The sequence below is a fragment of the Ictalurus punctatus genome, chromosome 10 (assembly GCF_001660625.3).
Source record: "Ictalurus punctatus breed USDA103 chromosome 10, Coco_2.0, whole genome shotgun sequence".
NCBI classification, from domain to species: domain Eukaryota; kingdom Metazoa; phylum Chordata; class Actinopteri; order Siluriformes; family Ictaluridae; genus Ictalurus; species Ictalurus punctatus.
Window position 1 is genome coordinate 14705230 of NC_030425.2, and position 18378 is coordinate 14723607.

Here is an 18378-nt window from a genome sequence, read left to right on the forward strand (position 1 = left end):
TGTCTCATTCACCCATTCACACACACCAATGGTAGCAGAGCTGCCATGCAAGGCACTAACTTGCTATCGGGAGCTACTCGGGGTTCAGTGTTTTGCCTAAGGACACTTCAGCATGTGGAGTCATGTGGGCCAGTAATCGAACCGCCAACCCTACGATTAGTGAACAACCCGCGCTACCACCTGAGCCACAGCAGCCACTATATAGACACACTGCATAGTGAAAACCGTTTTTTAATAGGCATATGTTTTGTCGAATCTATGCAGTGTCAAACTCTGTTAAACAAATAGAAATCATCACAGAAATTCTAATGATTTCCACTACAAACACCATTACCATTATTGGTCCTTAATGGTATTCCCTAACATAACATGCCACCAATAGAAGGCAACAAATTACCATTAGAGACCCACAGAGACCATTACAGTTTCCATTAACTACCAATATAATTCAAATTCATGTTGGGCAGTGGTGGCTCACTAGTTACGGCTCTGGGTTACAGATCAGAAGGTCAAGCCCCAGCACCGCCAAGCTGCCACTGTTGGGGCCTTGAACAAGGCCCTTAACCCTCTCTGCTCCAGGGGGCCCGTATCATAGCTGACCCTGTGCTCTGACCCCAACTTCCTAACAAGCTGGAATATACGAATAAAAAGAATTTCACTGTGCTGTAATGTATATGTGACAAATAAAGGATTCTACTTCATAACCATTAAAACCATTAGAAATTCTATGAAGGTTTTTTTTTTATCAGCAGGGATAGCTTAGAAGGCCACTTAAGATTAGGTCATATATAAACCATTTACTCCTGCACAGTAGACATCCAAACACAAGATGGCGGTGTGTACCTATAATTTACAGCAGCACCGAGACAGAAACAGTAACAAGGACTAATTACTACAGCACTGCTTTACCATTTATTTATTTATTTATTTATTGCATTCATATTATTTCATGTCACTATTTCAGCAATTGACTTACACTTAAATATCTGCTATATGGCCCTGACTTAGAAGACAATGAAGAATTCGATGACACTCTTTCCCTCTTTCAATTTCGAATTTTCTGAATCTCAAATGGTGATTGAGTAGACAAATAGTGCACAACTTAGATACACCATTATGACATACACTATAGTATATAGTGTATATACAGTATATAGTGTATATTGCAATAGTATATTTATAAACTGAAAAGAACACCTTGGGTTTCTGTGTTGAACAATGTTTGACAAAATAAAATACTCCTATGTGAAAAAGACAAGAAAATTCTGCTAATATTCAGCCAGAAACATCAAGATAATAAAACATTACTGTAGGTAAATAATGAAAATTAACCTGAAAGAATTAACTTCCACACAATTTCAGCTTTCTATCGTTTTTACAAAATAGAAATCTTCTCAAGCAGAATAAAATTACAAATGCATTAAAATAATACATACATCCATCCATTTTCTGTAACGCTTAGCCTACACAGGGTCACAGCCTATCCCAGGGAGCCTGAAGCCTACCCAGGGGACTCTGGGCACGAGACGGGGGACACCCTGGACAGGGTGCCAACCCATCACAAGTCACAATCACACGCACAACGTGCTAACCACTAAACCACCATGTCCCCTCCAAATAATACATTTTAAGTCATTATTTTTCACAACATTGTTTCTAAAAATGTACATGTAAGTTAATGTTCTACATCTCTCAGAAAAAAATACGCTTTGAGCCTCTATTTAAATTTAAAAACCATTAGAAGTACAAATTCATTAGAAAGCTCCATTTCCTGCACAAGAGCAACTGGACTTGGTGGATGACCCTGATTGCTGTGTCTCCTACAGTCTTAGTGGATAGTAGTGATGAGATTTGCCTAAAGCTGCTTTCCTCTCCACATACCACTGTACTGGGCAACAATGATGAGTTCTGCCTGGACCATCTCTTTACTTCATGCTGTTTAGTGGTATTATTCAGGGGAACATTAAGGATATGTTGGTTGTTTTGAATCATGATCAAAGGCTTAAAATGTATAATAATTCTCAGTCACTGAATAATACACAGGGGGGGAAACTACTGGGATTTGTTGCATAAGGGAAGATTACATTTACCAATTGTGCCTTAAATTTAACATTGGAAGAAAATCCTGTTAGATATTGGGCTCATAAGCCGCAGTTTTCCCCCTCTTTTTCAGGGAACAAACTACACTTTTTCACATTCCAGCATCCAAATGACTACAGCAGGAATACAGCAGGATCATCATGACCTGTGAGGTAAAATTATCAGTTTATGGAAGCCACATCTTTAAATATGGTAACTGCCAATCAAATGTTGCGCCAATTATCAGCTGTGTTTTTTCTGAAGGAAACCCTCTACAGTGCCCTCCACTAATATTGGCACCCTTGGTAAATATGATCAAAGAAGGCTGTGAAAATTTGTCTTTATTGTTTAACCTTTTGATCTTTTGCTAAAAAGAATTCACAAAAACATTCTGCTCTCATGGATATCGAACAATTGCACAGAAAATACAGGTTAGGTTATCAAAAAATCTTTGCTAAATATAGGTGTGCAACAATTACTGGCACCCTTTTAGTCAATATTTTGTTCTACCTTCCTTTGCCAAGATAACAGCTCTGAGTCTTCTCCTATAATGCCTGATGAGGTTGGAGAATACATGGCAAGGGATCTGGCACCATTCCCCCATACAGAATCTCTCGAGATCCTTCAAATTTCGAGGTCCATGCTGGTGGACTCTACTCTTCAGTTTATCCCAGTCAGGGGACTGGGATGGTCATTGCTGGACCTTGATTTTGTGGTCAGTAAACCATTTTTGTGTTGAATTTGTTGTATGTTTTGGATCATTGTCCTGCTGGAAGATCCAACCACAGCCCATTTTAAGCTTTCTGGCAGAGGCAGTCAGTTTTCATTTAATATCTGTTTATATTTGATAGAATCCATGATGCCGTGTATCCTAACAAAATGTCCTGATCCTCTGTCAGAAAACCAGACCCAAAATATTAAAGAGCCACCACCATATTTAACCGTGGACATGAGGTACTTTTCCATATGGCTACCTCTCTGTGTGCACCAAAACCACCTCTGGTGTGCCACCTCTCATTGCCAAAAAGCTCTATTTTGGTTTCATTTGACCATCCCATTTGAAGTAGTGTCTGGCAAACTGAAGACACTTGAAAGTAGATACTTTTTTCTTGAAACCCTTCCAATCAACTTGTGGTGATGTAGGTGACTTTGGATTGTAGTTTTGGAGACTTTCTGACCCCAAGACGCAACTAACTTCTGCAGTTCTCCAGCTGTGGTCCTTGGAGATTTTTTGGTCACTTGAACCATGTTCACAGTGCGCTGAGACAATATAGACACTCATCCAATTCCAGATTGATTCATAACATTTCCAGTTGACTGGAACTTCTTAATTAATGCCCTGATGGTGGAAATGGGCATTTTCTATTCATTTGCTATTTTCTTCTAGTCACTTCCCATTTTGTGTAGCACATCACAGTTATAATACTTGGTCTTACCCATTGTTATGAATGACTAAGGGAATTTGGCCTATGTGTTACCTCATATTTATACTCCTGTGAAACAGTAAGTCTTGGTTGAACAAAACAAGGCAAGGCTGCATGTGCCACATTTTTGTCAAAGGTGGCCCACATTTGTTTTGTGATATTTGGGCCATATTCACTCTTTATCACATGGGCCACTTTAGGGTCACATGCAGATTACACATTGCCGTGAGCACTGCATCTTTGCCTAAAAAGGCCCATTTCTGATTTGGGATAATCGGGGCATATTTTCTATTTTACATGTGAGCCACTTCAGGTTCATATCCATTTTGTCTGGGCAAAATGGGCCAGCGGTGCTGCATCACTGCCTTGAATTTAAGGAATTTAAGAAAAATGTCAAGTCTTTCTTAAGAGCTTCTCCTCAGGTCCACCAACTCTGGGAGTCAGGAAGGGATGAGAGCAGATGTACTCCATGTGAAGACATCTGCAAAGCACTCAGTAAGCAACAATTATTTTAACAGATCAGGATGCTTAGAAGAAGAGCCACACCAAGTTATTCTATTTCCTTTGGCCAACAAAAAAATACACTGTCAAACTTAGTCGAGTCCAGGGTTTTTTCCATCTAGCATAAAATGTTCAACTGAGACAGGAAAGCCCCTCCAAAAAAGTATGTAATAATGAGTAAAGCAATATTAAAAATCATGCGTTCATAGATAATGACAATAAAAAAATTGTTAGCTCAGAGCTAGAGCACCATCTGCTGGGCAAAAACACACCTGCAATATTTTCATTTTTGTATCATCATGGAGCAACCAACAAATATGTCTGTTCTCCTATCTTTCCATAACAGAAAGGGGAAACTTGGCTGGGTGAAAAAAAATGTTAGTCAAGTCAGACACGGTGAAAAGAGTATGAGGAGCAAAATGAGCAAGGAGAGGTGGCCTGGTGATAATGATGACACTGAATCTTCTTTTCCAAGACAGAGCATTCACAAATCTAACACTCCAACTAATGATTATGGCAGCCCTTAGCTACAAACAGAGTTTCTTTTTTTCTATTTTCCTGTATCTCTATATCCACGAGTACAAGGTTTTAAATCCTGCCTTACTTTTGATCGGATTCTTAAGCAAGGCCAAGTGCTCCAAGGCCACCCAAAAAGCTGACCATGTATTATGACCCTGAACTTTCTTTCACATGTGTCACAGGTGGAGTTGGGATGTGAGATGAGAATAATTCCTATGTAGTATTACAATAAATAAAGATACTGCTCTTCTATACTGCATGAGATACATTTATTCATCTTTCTCGAATAGTTGGTATAAACACCTGTTTGGTTGTCTAAATGGACAGTTTTATATCTGTTAGTCTGAACTGTATTTCTCAATCTTCCCTCATTTAGCACTGTCCCATTCTAACAAACTGATGTTAACAGTGTAGCTCACTGGTTCAATGATATTGCACACAGAACCTATTGAGAATTCATTTCTGAGAATTCATTTCTTCACCTTGGGCACAATACTCCACGTTGAGGGTGATGAAAAGAGGCTTATCATGGGATCTGGGATCTGTATATGATTGTTTAAAACTATAATATTTGTCACCACCCTGTGGAGGTGGTGACAACATGAGAACTCTGGTTAAGACATATTCACACACTGAATATGTCATATGGTTCACACTTCTTATTCAAGTCATATAAGCATTGTTTAAAGTCAGTCTATTTCCTTTGGGATGTCCATTCACAGAACGGAAAAAACAAGAGTAGGCCTTCATTCTGTCACGGAAAACATCCGGTAATGGGGAAATGGTTGGTTACTTGTTTGGGTGTACAATATGTATGTTACTTGTTAATCATCGCAATAAATATATTTTATACCACAGTACTTTTGAATGCTCAATTCTGATTGGTGAGATGATGTTGATTCACTGTCTGTAACAGCATGGCTCAGACAGCAGTTCTACCAGCACAGTTTATATTAATGCATTAATAATAAAATATTTATTTTAATGCAATTTTAATACATTATCAGTAGAATAATGACAGTATCGTATTTTGTCAATATTGTGCATTCATGGTACATGTTCCTGTTTACCTACACCTGTCTCTGCTCTGTGTGAGCAGCTTGCAAAAGAGGGATTTATAAAAGCCATTAATGTCATTTCCTTCCTCCCACTCATCTAAATAGTCTTCATCCAATTGTTTTGTAGAGAAAAAAAAAAGTGAACAGGGTCCATGAATTCCCCTTTTTCATTGTTCTCTATACCATTTCCTCTGGGAAATTCTCAGCCTTCATGTAAAGAACAAAACACTGCAGAAACAGACAGTGAAGTTCTATAATTATGAAACGCCAAAAAATTTAAGGTATTACAGATAACAAATAAAATGCACTAAAATGTCCATTTCTAAGTGAAATAAGCTAACATTTGTCTCAATTACAAATGTTCTGGTTGTATAGTTATTACATTCACCTAAATGACAGACGGTTGCCACTATCGCTAGCTAACAAAAATCTAAACTGTGAGCTTTGGAACTTTAAAAGGGTTGCTAATCACAGGAAACCTTAGAGCCGTGGGCGGGAAACAACTGGTTTCTAACGTCCTGTTCTTCATTCTGATTGGTTGCGTAGCAGCTGACTCGAACAGTTTATTGGTTAAACATGACATCAATCATCCGGTCTCCAAGAGCTTCGAGTTTGAAACTTTTCGTTAAAGGTGGAGTCATGTAACACAAACTCATGTAACCGATCTGAAGAGGCGGAGGACGGTCCACAACTTCTTCAATTATTCACAACGACAGTAAACAGCTTTACAGAGCTCTCCAGCGGGGATTTTTTTTGTTACTAATCTTTGTTAGAATGTTTAGCTGGTATTGTTGTTGTTTTTAAACTAATGGTTATAAGAGGTCTTATGAGATGGCTGCCACGAACTGTTGCTGTTAGATGGAGATTTGAGGAACGGAGGTTGCGGAGTGGATCACGGATTTGACGGCCCCCGTATCCGCTTTAACAGTCGGAGAGAAGGTATATTTGCTTTATTCAGATAGCCAGGTCTACATAGTTTTGATCGTTATGCGTTAGACTTGGAGTTCATGAGGTTCACAGTGCGCTGCAAAACTATGAAACAGTCTGAGGTCACGGTGTTTCATCTTTAACTTTGTGCTGGTGGTGAAAAGCTCTCATTACACTCTGATTACAGGAGCTATTTACAGCCGTCTACTTCTAATGGCTTACTTAGAACACAGCATATTTTAATAGCTGCTTGTGTTTTGGCGATCAAGTCATTTGCATTATCCTGCACTTAAGATACAAGCAGAAATAACACTTTCACACAGTTTATGAGCTACAGCCTGCTCCCTGTCAAATAAGTTAGATAAAATGATTTTCTTTTGAATGAATAGGTAGAACACAGCTATTGTGATATGCAGACACCTCATTAGACTCCGATGATGATGATGATATTATTACTAATAAATCTTCAGTCATGGCAGCCTCCTTACATTTTTAACTCTCAGCTCTCAGAAAGTGATAAACTGTATCTTTACTTGGCCCTTATCTCTTGTACAGTTAAAATGTATTTCACCTGGAAATGTCAATATAGTGTACCTTTTAAAAATTATTTTACACAATTAGACCGTAATTAGCTTTTATAGTAAGGCTTTAAAAGGTAGCCCATAATACGAGCACCTTTCTAGTTAAAAGATGCATACTAATGATACAAAAGTTGCACCTAAGTGATGAGGAAAGATACAGTTTAGTGCCATTTTGTCTGAGAGTGTATATGGAATATAGGCCTAGCTTATACTGCAGCAAGCATCTATGGCTTTTACAGCGATGGCAACCTGATGTGTTGAGAACCTGGGTAACTTATTTACAGGGTGGAGGTGACGTGACCTGATTTACTAGCCTGCGAAGTGTATTGCACCTTCATCTGTAACCCAGGAAACACCTATGTGTGTGTGTATTAGACATGTAATGGTATGAAAATTTCCTATCACGATTATCGTGAGCAAAACTATCACGGTTATCAGTATTATCACGGTATTGTGAAAATGTACAAAAAGTATTGATGCACACACTGAAATCATTTAAACAGGTTTTATATTTGAAAATCAACAAACAGCAAATAAATTTAGCAGCATAAACATAACATTAAAGGTGGCACCATGTAGCCATGAGAGGTAAAAGTTTATCCAAAATCTCGGAAGCGCTGTCACCGCCTTCTGCCATGTTTTCACGTTCAGAAAACATCAGTGTTGCTTGCTGCGCCTGTGTCAGACTCATGCTGGCTGCTTGTGGACAGCAGTTATTGCGAGTATTACAAATCATGATTAATCGTGCACGGTTTTAGCGATAAATAAATGTTACACGGTAATACTAACCGTCAGGGAATTTTATTGTGAAACCTGTAACCGTTTCATCCCTAGAGAAATTAAATGTGCATGAAATCTTTGTTTCTATCCTGGATGTAATCAATCAGCAATTTTATGTATGATTTTCCAGTCACACATTGTTAAGATGTTTTTAGTTATTTTTAGTGCCTTTAGTGACCAAAGACAGCCAATGACAAAGTTCCGGCAGAAATATTTGCTTCAAATGTCAGAGTGACCTCTGGTGTGATGTGTGTTTAAAAGCCACCAATAGGTGGACAGGGATAGAATAGGATGATGCAAAATTTATGGGACAGCTACAAATGGCAAACTGTAAATTCCTCATTACCTCAAGCTCACCTTGAATATTTCTGTTTATGCAACCCAGTTTTCTGCATGAGACTGATTTCATTCTGATTGATGATGAAAGCAGAACTTAGACCTGCTATTAAAGAAAATTACTACCTAGAGTATCTTCATCATATAATCTGACATGGAGTACACATATTGTTTTGCAATCTTATAAAATTCAGCAAAGATTTTATTGGGATCATCTTATATAATCTGATAAGTAATAACCTTAAAAGACTGCTGTAATCCTACAATCGAAAATCTGCTTACTATCTTAGCAGAAGCTACCAGTTTACCTTCACATAAGAAGAAAGCTTATTTCCCCTACTTTTTTGACTAAAGTATTCCTTTAACATGATGTGCGACACCGCCAGTTGTATGTTATGTATTTATACACCAGATTTAATTGTGTGGCGAAACAAATGAACGTTTCTCATTGAGCGGCAAGATCAGTGAATCCTCCTCATCTGGCAGTTACAAAAAGGCTATTCTGTGTGTTGTTACATAGCCTAAAAGCCCTGAGAGAAAGCTTTGTCACGAGCCAAATTGTAGAATAGAAAGCTCACTTCTTTCCCCTCCTAAAACATACAAATTTGTTCTGCTGCACAAAATCACACACACAAGAGATACTTTTGTGCAACTGCAAAGAGTACAGGAAATGCTTTTGGCTGTGGTCTCCTCCATAACATTTGCCCAACAAATGCGCTGTGTGCACGTACCGCTATTCCTCACATGAGAAACAAACATTCAGTCAAAATCACACCTCTGATGAGTGTCCCAGTTTCTGGTGTCTCATTGTTATGCAGCTTCTGGTCACTATCACCTTTAGCTAATTACATCCCTAGTAGGCATTTTATTTTTTCAAATTATACAGCATGAATTATTAATCTATGGCTTGTTTAGTGGCACACTTGAATAATTAATTATGCCCCAGGCTTCGGCAGACCTATGTGGCCTAAATGGGGGGGAACAAAAGCATATTATATATTTTTGTGTTGTTTGATAGTGAAGAGACAGTGATGTCTTAAAACACACACTCCTACCTCTGGAAATGAGGAATGACTTACAAACACGGTTGCATAAGCAGACCTGATGAAAGCAACACATCCTTTATTGCATGTAGTTTTATACTTGAAAGTCAAGCAAAACATACATTTACTGTTTAAAAAGAACCACGAAGGAGTATGGAGTGGGCAGGGCAAGAAAAGATAGTGGAAGCAAGTATCAGGTGCATTTACTTAGTCACACCCTTTCTCACCTGAGGCAATCAAGGTACACACACACACACACACACACACAAGGTTGCATGTCCCGCCTGGAAGCTTTCTAGCTTTGCTCCCATTCGAGTTATTTATAGATGCTTTTTAACGTGGAGATGGCAGCATTACACCTCCATGAAGGTGAGTTTTAGTTCTACCACTACCACTGGCCTTTTACCTTGAATCACTCTGTGGTCAGTCAAACATTTAGGAAAAGCAAGTATGAGCACAACTTCAGCTGCATTTGTAATCAAACTATAAAATGCTTTAGATACTGCATATCTAACTGGTAGTGCTAGTTGCCTAGTTTGGTGTTTAATACCCATCATTGAGCTCACAGTTGCTCCTTTTCACAGTTTTATTACTGTAGCAGTATTGAAATTTTTACATAAGTACACTAAGAACAGCTGTTGTTCCTCTTGACATTCCTTATGACCATGAAATGTTTTTATTTGCACTTGTGTAAAACTAACCACAAATGACAGTGCTCGACAGTTGGTTGCTGCCCAGTAGTTGCTTGGACAAAGTTCAAAACCATATTCCTGCACCACAGTTGGCAATGTTCTCATGTCTTGGTAGAAGCTTGTTTCGGAATTTCAACACAGAGTGCGTGCATGCTATATGGCTACCTTAACTTCTTTAAAAATGCATTCAGCACTGACTTAGATTACCACCCCTTTTTTTTCTTTTTTTTAATCTCAGGCTTTATCTTAGGCTCCAGACACAGGTGGGATCCTCATTCTCCTTGTGAGACACTGTTGAGGTAAAATGTAATATAAGTGGTGTTTTATGGCAGCAGAGTAATACAGTGAGCCTTAAGTTTTGACCTGATTGTGTTCCTTTAAAGTTACTGTGCTGTTCTCATCTCTGCTTTTTGCAATGAAGAGTTCATATCTCTTCAACCTTGCCTCACCTTGTACGATTTCTTCAAAGGATTCTCCCTTTGATCTCAGGTGATGTTATTCACGCTGGCTAAAACAGGGGCTTCTCTGAAGGAGCAGAAGGATAGATCTTTTTGTCTCGTCTACATGTGTAGCTCAGTTTCTGTCTCCATTTAGGACCAAAAGCTGATTAGACTTGTGCTTTGAAATGAATACAAAAGAGATGGGTGCAATATGAAGATATGTTATCAGTATGTGCTACCACAGTGCTGCTGAATTCTTGAATCAGATGCCTTCAGCACTGGCTTAGGTGTTGATTAATTTTCTCTAACCGCAGCCTTGTTTAGTAGTGCTGTTTGGAAGGCATATCAGCATGCTAGCTAATAGTATTACTAATGCATTTTTCTAATACGTTATCCTTTCTAAAGTAACAATTTACATGCTGATTTGTATGGGGCATACTCAGTCTGATCTACGATCATAATCTAATTAACTTGTTTATTAAAATAAACAAATCAAGGAAAATAAGTTTTCTGTAAGGAGATATCTATGTATTATTCATGAAAGGAGTCTTCAGTGTCGGTGCTTTGTAACAGTCAGGAAGTTTCTGTAATGGCAAAGTCTTAAGGGCAGAGGATTTTGCTCCTTGTGGTTTCCCTGAAACATAACATAAGCTGCATTTTTGTCTAATTACCATTTTTGTCTGACTTTAAAATATTATTAAATGTCCAGAGTAAAGTCATGCAGTAATAGTTATGTCTCCCAGCAGGACAGAGTTTAAAATGGACTGAGTATGCTGAAGCTTTTAGGATTACGTTTGGAGTTGCTGAAAATTTAATTAAATCCATCCCAATGTACTTGTGTTGCTTTGTATGTTTGTAAACATTGAATATATCTACATTTTAATCTAATCTATTTATTTCCTGCTCAGTGTGTCCTTTTTAGTATGAATGAATGAAAAATACATTTTTAATGCTGCAGTTATTTTCTGCTTGTTTTAAAGGTCTTTTGGGACTAGACTCGGCTATGATATAAAGCCATTTCCTGTCGTTGTGCTGTTGTAATGATGGATTAGCTTTGGTGCAGATAATTGCTTCCACCATGCTGTCTGTCTCTTCCGTCTTTTACTGAATTCAGCATATGGTTTGACTGCTGCATACTCGATAATCTGATTGGTTGCTGCCTGATGATATTCACTTCTCCTTTGTAAAATATGAAGATATTCTCTCCACCCATATTGCCTGCCTTGTGCTTTTTGACATTACACTTTGCATTGCTTAAGTCATCAAATCTGTCTGAATAAATGTTTGTTTTTTCATATATTTGCTTTCCCAAAAGCAGTCAACATTCCTTCATGAATATTATTGCAACTGATGTCTGGGCTTATCTTTCGTTAAAATAGAATTTGAAGTCTCGTATCCATGTATAGCTTTCCAATACAGTGAACATGTAGTTGTCGTTGCGGCCATCTTAAAACCAGATTTGCTATCTTTCTTGGAACAGCTCACTGTTACTGAGCCAGACAGTGGTTGTTGTTGTTTGGTGGGTTGTTGGTTTTTTTTTGTTTTGTTTTGTTTTCTAGGTGAGTGTGTGACGATTTAGTCATGAAGTTTACAGAACCTGAAGAGTTAAGCTTCCTGTATTTGCTATCTACGGTAGCTTCAGTGGAAGAACAAAAGAAGAAAAGGTCACACACCAGATATGTCAACTACATTTGATATAAGGAGGAACTTGTCTTTTTTTTTGGGCTGATGGTTTGCTTCTTAACCATTTCAGAAATACATTTTTTGTATGCACATCAAATCCTCTTTTATTGTTTTGCTAGTGAGTCATGTCTTCTTGAGCTTCAGCTTGAGCAAAAAATAAATCATTATATTGTTATGGCAATATTTTTTGGATATAATGCCAAACTCAAATGGAAATGACACATTTTAATTTTTTTATTTATTTATTTATTTATTTATTTATTTATTTATTATATGAATTAAAGAGCTACACTGGAATTACTGCTCAGTCCTCTTTTTCATGACCTCACTGTGATAACAATGTACTGGAGCCTTCTTTCAGCTTTTGATACGGAGTACTTGAGGGTGGGGGAAGCATTTTTTCCAACAGAGCCTATGTCTGAGTCTGTGTGATTTGTAATGAGGGAGAAAAAACTCCACTAGATGCTAGGATTTCATCATATCTGTAATAATACGTGTTTGTAGGCAGCTCACAAACTCGTGTATAAAGCTCTGTAAAGAATTGAATAGCTTTGGAGCTTTGTTGTGCAGAGAACTGTGGGAGATCAGAGAGAGCCACAGACAGAACTGGAATTTGCACCAGTGTGCTTCCCATTTGGCAGGATGTCGTGAGTGGGGAGCAAATCAATATCAATCCAACTCTTCAGAAAATTAAATGACACCAGTGACACAGCTCTCCACAATGGAGGTGTTCAGTCTTAGTAGCAACCCTGTGTGTATGTGAGCAATAGCTGGAGTAAGAAAAAAAGCAATGCTTATAGACGGCATCTCGTCTTTTATTGTTTTTGCCTCCTCGGAGTTGTTTTGTGGGTTATAGAGGGCAGGAATGCATTATGCATGCGTAATCTTTTGCAAACACTCTGGTTTTTCATGTCAGTCTTGGTCAATGAAACTGTGGTGAGAATTTTCACACTTGCCCTTTGCCTTGCAGCATGAGTCAAGTAAAACACTGCAAGCTCTGACTCCAAGATAGGATGTCCTTTCAACATGCTTATGTTTCGTGTGTGTGTGTGTGTGTGTGTGTGTGTGTGTGTAAATATATATAAATATATATATATCATACCTACCTCCTGTTTCCATATGCTTTCACTCAGGGTATTCTGAGGTAAGCATCCAAACAACAATTTGGATGCATGAGAATTGAAAAATATGTACCGCCCCAGTTCCTCCCACTCCTATCTTTTTTTTGTCCCCTCCAGATAATCATGTCTCCATTTGTCCTCTGTTTCCAGAAAACATGGATTCCTTCAGCACGAAGAACCTGGCCCTGCAGGCCCAGAAGAAGCTTATGAGCAAGATGGCTACCAAGACGGTGGCCAACCTGTTTATCGATGACACGAGCAGCGACGTGCTGGATGAGCTGTACCGTGCTACCAAGGAGTACACGCGCAACCGCAAGGAGGCGCAGAAGATAATTAAGAACCTCATCAAGATGGTGGTCAAATTGGGCGTGCTGTACCGCAACGGCCAGTTCAGCAGTGAGGAGCTTCTGCTCATCGAGCGCTTCCGCAAGAAGGTGCACACTCTGGCCATGACTGCAGTTAGCTTCCACCAGATCGACTTTACCTTCGACCGGCGTGTCATGAGCAGCCTCCTGAACGACTGCCGCGAGCTGCTGCACCAGGCCATCAACAGGCATCTCACAGCCAAATCACATGCCCGCGTCAACCACGTCTTCAACCACTTCTCCGACTGTGATTTCCTGGCAGCACTCTACAGCCCCTCTGAGGTCTACCGCACCCACCTGCAGAGGATCTGTGACGGCGTGAACAAAATGCTGGACGAAGGCAACCTCTGACCCTTTGTTTTTCTCACTGAGCTATTGTTATATTCTGTTGGGTTTTTATTGTATGTGAATATTTTCACTTTCATATTTTTATGTAGTGTGGCTTTTTGTTATTTTTAACACAGCACCCTTCATCGAAGCTCTTTCTGACTCGTTCTGAGTGGGCTGAACAGCTGTGTGTTTATCGCGACAATACAACACCCGCGTTTAAACCATTAAAAGACGCGCATAACCCAGACTTTAAACACTCGCTCATATCTGGAAGAATTGTTCAAGGGTGCTGGCTGAGTTTTAAAGTTGAAGTAGCACATGGACATGCTTTCCCAAAGGTCCGTTCTTCTTGATGAGAAGATGTATTATAAAACTTGTCATTTCATGTGCTAAAATAATCAAGCTGAAGCAGATTTTACAGTTTTGCTCTAGCATTAGTTTGAGGTTTACATTGTACACTTTCATGTTCCTGCTTGAAAAACGTCAGCTCCAATTGTCCTCAAAAGCCCAGTGTAAGCAATCTCTCAATGCAAACATTCATAGTCTTCATGTCTAATACCTGTGTGAGTCACATGAGAATGCATGAATTGAATGGAGCTGTATGTGGAGGAGAAACCGGTTTAGTGAAGTCTGAAATGGTCAGTTCCTTGTCATGTTTTTATTCATTTTTTTGCTGTGACAGATGCCCTTTTCACCCTGATGCAGTTCCTCAGTGGGAATGAAGGCAAAATGATTAATTGTACTACTATTTCATAAGTTTGTTTTTATATTTTATTACTGGGCCTTTTTCTGTTTTGTTATACTTTTTATTTAATTTTTTTGTGTGTGGCTATCCGTGAGTTACTACAGTGACCTCCATGGCTCTGATTAAGACACCGTGTAAATGAAGCAACTCTGCCAAAGAGATGCTAAGCAGCATTTTATTTTAAGTGTAGGAAGGAACAAACCCCAGTAGCTGCTCTAGGGGTTCAAGTTCCCGGAAGCAGCACATGACACTTCAGCAGCCTGTGCCCTAATATATTTAAAGATGTGATGTAAGAGTTGATTTTGAATCTTAAACCACTTACATTTCCCTGATAAATTGAGCAGCTGTTGACGGACCTACGTGAACAGGATACTCCGTTTGTGTGCAGAGATCCTGCCCAATGCATCCAGGTGAAACAAATGTTTGCTTTCAAAGTTATCACCATCTTGCATTGCATATCTATTGTATAACCAAAGAAGGGTGTTATTACTACTCACCATCCAAAGATAAACATGACCCATAAATGTTTTACAGCATGTATGCACTTATCAGTAGTTATATTCTCTTTTTTTTTTTCTTCTTTAAATAAATGATGTATGTTTTAAAAAAAAAAAAAAATGGAATTTGTCCCCACCTGACACTAAAGTTTATAGTCATGAAGGCAACAAGCTTGAAGTTGAGTGAAAACCAACCTAATAGTAAACACAGCACTTCTTCTCAGGATTGAAGCCGACTCGCACACAAAAGGATTAAAGAGTCCCGAATTGCTAACCACCGAAAAGACTTGTAGGTGGACTTGTAGGTGTTTTTTGTCTGATGTGCTTTCACCTTTCCAGACCGGTTGTATAGAAGTACATACATATTTTATATATATATATATATAAAGGAATGCTTATTTTTAATTGACCTGTTGTTGATGTCTCTTTTTCTTAATGAGGGCTAAATAGCTTGTCAGGCCTGAATTAATCCTCCTAATCCACAAACTGTGTAACTGCTTTGTATGGCTATGATTCACTCAAGCAAATCAGCTTGGGCTCTCTTTTTTATTTATTTTTTTATTATTATTTATTTATTAACTTCATATGGTCACGCAGGTCCAACGAGTGATATGTGATCTAATTACCTATTCAGCTGTGTTTAGGTTGCACTGAGAAAGGCTGTAGTTCATGACTCAGAATCCTCTTCTTTTTTTTTTTCTTTCTTTTTAAGCTAACTTATTTATATATTTAGGGAAGCTGTTGGCTTGTGAGTCAGTTCCTGAAAGACAAGTAGAAATGAAAAAGGAAATGACCCACTGAGCCTGAAAATGAGTCTGCCTATTGACGTCCATGTCACTTTGCACTGTATTTAAGAATCCAATTTAGAACAACAAGACTGCTGCCAGAATACTGTTCATTTAGCAGTTGATAAGGTTCAATATAGCATTGCGGTACGTCAGCGAAAGGACATTTTTAGTGTGAAGAATGAACCGAGAGCCATGCTTCTGGAAGCAGGAGGCTATGAAAACGTCTGCACGCATTGTGTCATTTATTATTCCCCTCACAACTTGCGGATTGCCTAGGTGACATCCTCTCCATCCTGTATGCCGATGCCTCTCCCCTCAGGCTGCTGCTACTTGAGATGTGACTGTTACCTGAGACTCGGCTTCTTAAGACAGGCAAATTCTTTTTGTTTTCCTTCAACTCGAAGATCATCCACTGAGAATAGTCAAGACTGACATGTTTGTCTTAAGCTGAAAGTGCTGAGAAAATGCCAGAAGTGATGCAAAAAAGATGGATTGCACTCGCAAATTTGTTAATATTCTGAATGTGTTTTCTAAAAGTTATGAACGAAGGGCAAGGTCAAAATGAACAAGGTTCTGGTTCTTGGTAGTTGCAAGCTGCGTTTCATTTTGGGGTTCTTTTTCAAGTCTCAGATTTATTTAAATAAAACCCTCTAATCCCCAGTAGTGCTGCACAACATAGAGCAGGTCCATAAATATTTGGACATTATTATGGATATTTTTAGCTGTCTACCACAGTATAGTGGAGTTTAAATAAAATGAATGTATATGAACTCAAAATGTAGACTTTCATCTTTAATTTAAGGGTATTTACATCCAAGTCAAGTGCACGGTGTAGGAATTGCTGTACTTTTTTTAAATGAGTTCCTTCACTTTTTAAGAGACCAAAAGTGATTGGACAAACTAACAATAATAAATTAAATTAAATTTTTAATGGGTGGTTGCAAATCATTTGTAGTCAATGACTGTCTGAAGCAATAGACATCACCAGACACTGGGTTTCTTCCTTGGCGATGCTCTGCCAGGCTTTTACTGCAGATGTCTTCAGGATATGCTTCTTCTTGGGGCATTTTGCTCACCTCAATTGGATTCAGGTGAGCTGATCAACTTGACCACTGCAGAACTTTCCATATCTTTGCCTTAAAAGATGTCTTGGGTTAAAATACGCTTCGGGTCATTGTCCATATGCAGCGTGAAGCACCATCCAATGAGCTTGGAAGCATTTGGCTGAATCTGAGCAGATAATATAGCTCTATACTCTTCACTAGTCTGGAACCTACAGCTATGCCAAACTCAAATTCACTGAGATCACATTTTCCCACATTTTGATGTGAACATAAACTGAAGCTCTTGACCTTTATTTTATGCATTGTGCTGCTGCCACGTTATTGGCTGATTGGATAATTGCAAGAATGTGCAGGTGTTCCTAATAAAGTGGACAATGAGTGCATGTTTAATCAGATTCTGTGAGCGCTCTGACTAATATTTGGCCTTTCCAGGTTCCTGATAAGTTGTCTGTGGGTTTTTTGATAAATTGTGACATTTAGATGATCCAAAAAAAACAATTAGTCTCCCAAACCGTAAAACTGTGATGCAACACAATTTCCATCATTTTAAAGCTATGTCTATATCACAATCACTAACAATATACAGTAACTAATATGCTACATTTGTATAAAGCTTGCAGGCCAAGTTCCAAGGAAAGGTCCAGTCTTTGTTCAGCCCTCACTTGCAAAATGCATGCTGCTTCCTTTTACATTATCATTAACCAGGTGCTTCAGTGACAGGCAGAAAGTGTAGAGTTACCCAACCTCCTGTAAACAGAGGATACAGCTTTCAAACGAACACAGGCTTATGCAATTGAAACTGAAGTATCCCCCCCCCCCCCCCCCCCCCAAAGTCAATTTTGTCATCTCTCACACACACAAACCATGCAGATAAATACCAGACATTCCAAATCATGATGCAAAAAAGAAAACGACACAGGAGTCCCAGTCCCATTAAAGTGACTACTTAAAGTATAAGTGGGACTAATATGAGACGAGCAATAAATAAAACTCATGTATTATGTTATAAAAATGACTGTCCAAATAATTAATTGTTGTTGCCAAAACCTGTTGGTTTATTATACAATCTGGGAATGTAGCTATAGCGGGAGACTGTGTGTGGCAGGCTGTTAGAAATATTTCCTTTGCAGCTGAGCATGTAACAACACACACTTGTCCAAACTGAATTTGTGATCAAGTGCAGTGTGAAGCTTTCCAGCTATTTCTGGCTCTCACATGCAGCAAGTGGGTGATGAGTTTGAAGGCTGACTGTTTACAGAAAGCAGAGCTTCATTACTTGAGTCCCAAGATGGGCCCTTTGACCCCATCGCTGTGAGGGGTTAGCAAGACTGAAGAACGTGCTTTTGAGAGCTTCCTCAAAGGAGCAAATCAGCAACACTCATGGAGATGGCTATTGTAGCTTTTG

At 38.8% G+C, this 18378-nt stretch overlaps 1 protein-coding gene across 2 annotated transcripts; it reads left to right on the forward strand.

The window, feature by feature from the left end:
- The first annotated feature begins 6208 nt into the window (after positions 1–6208).
- tnfaip8l1 (tumor necrosis factor, alpha-induced protein 8-like 1) lies at positions 6209–15530 on the forward strand. Of its 2 annotated transcripts, none has more exons than XM_017478555.3 (2): positions 6209–6520; positions 13335–15530. In XM_017478555.3, exon 2 carries the CDS (start codon positions 13340–13342, stop codon positions 13898–13900), a length of 561 nt encoding a protein of 186 aa, XP_017334044.1. In that variant the 5' UTR covers positions 6209–6520; positions 13335–13339; the 3' UTR covers positions 13901–15530. The 2 variants fall into 2 exon arrangements, with proteins under 2 accessions (XP_017334044.1, XP_017334043.1); XM_017478554.3 differs by lacking the exon at positions 6209–6520 and adding an exon at positions 9482–9617.
- Positions 15531–18378: the final 2848 nt, after the last annotated feature.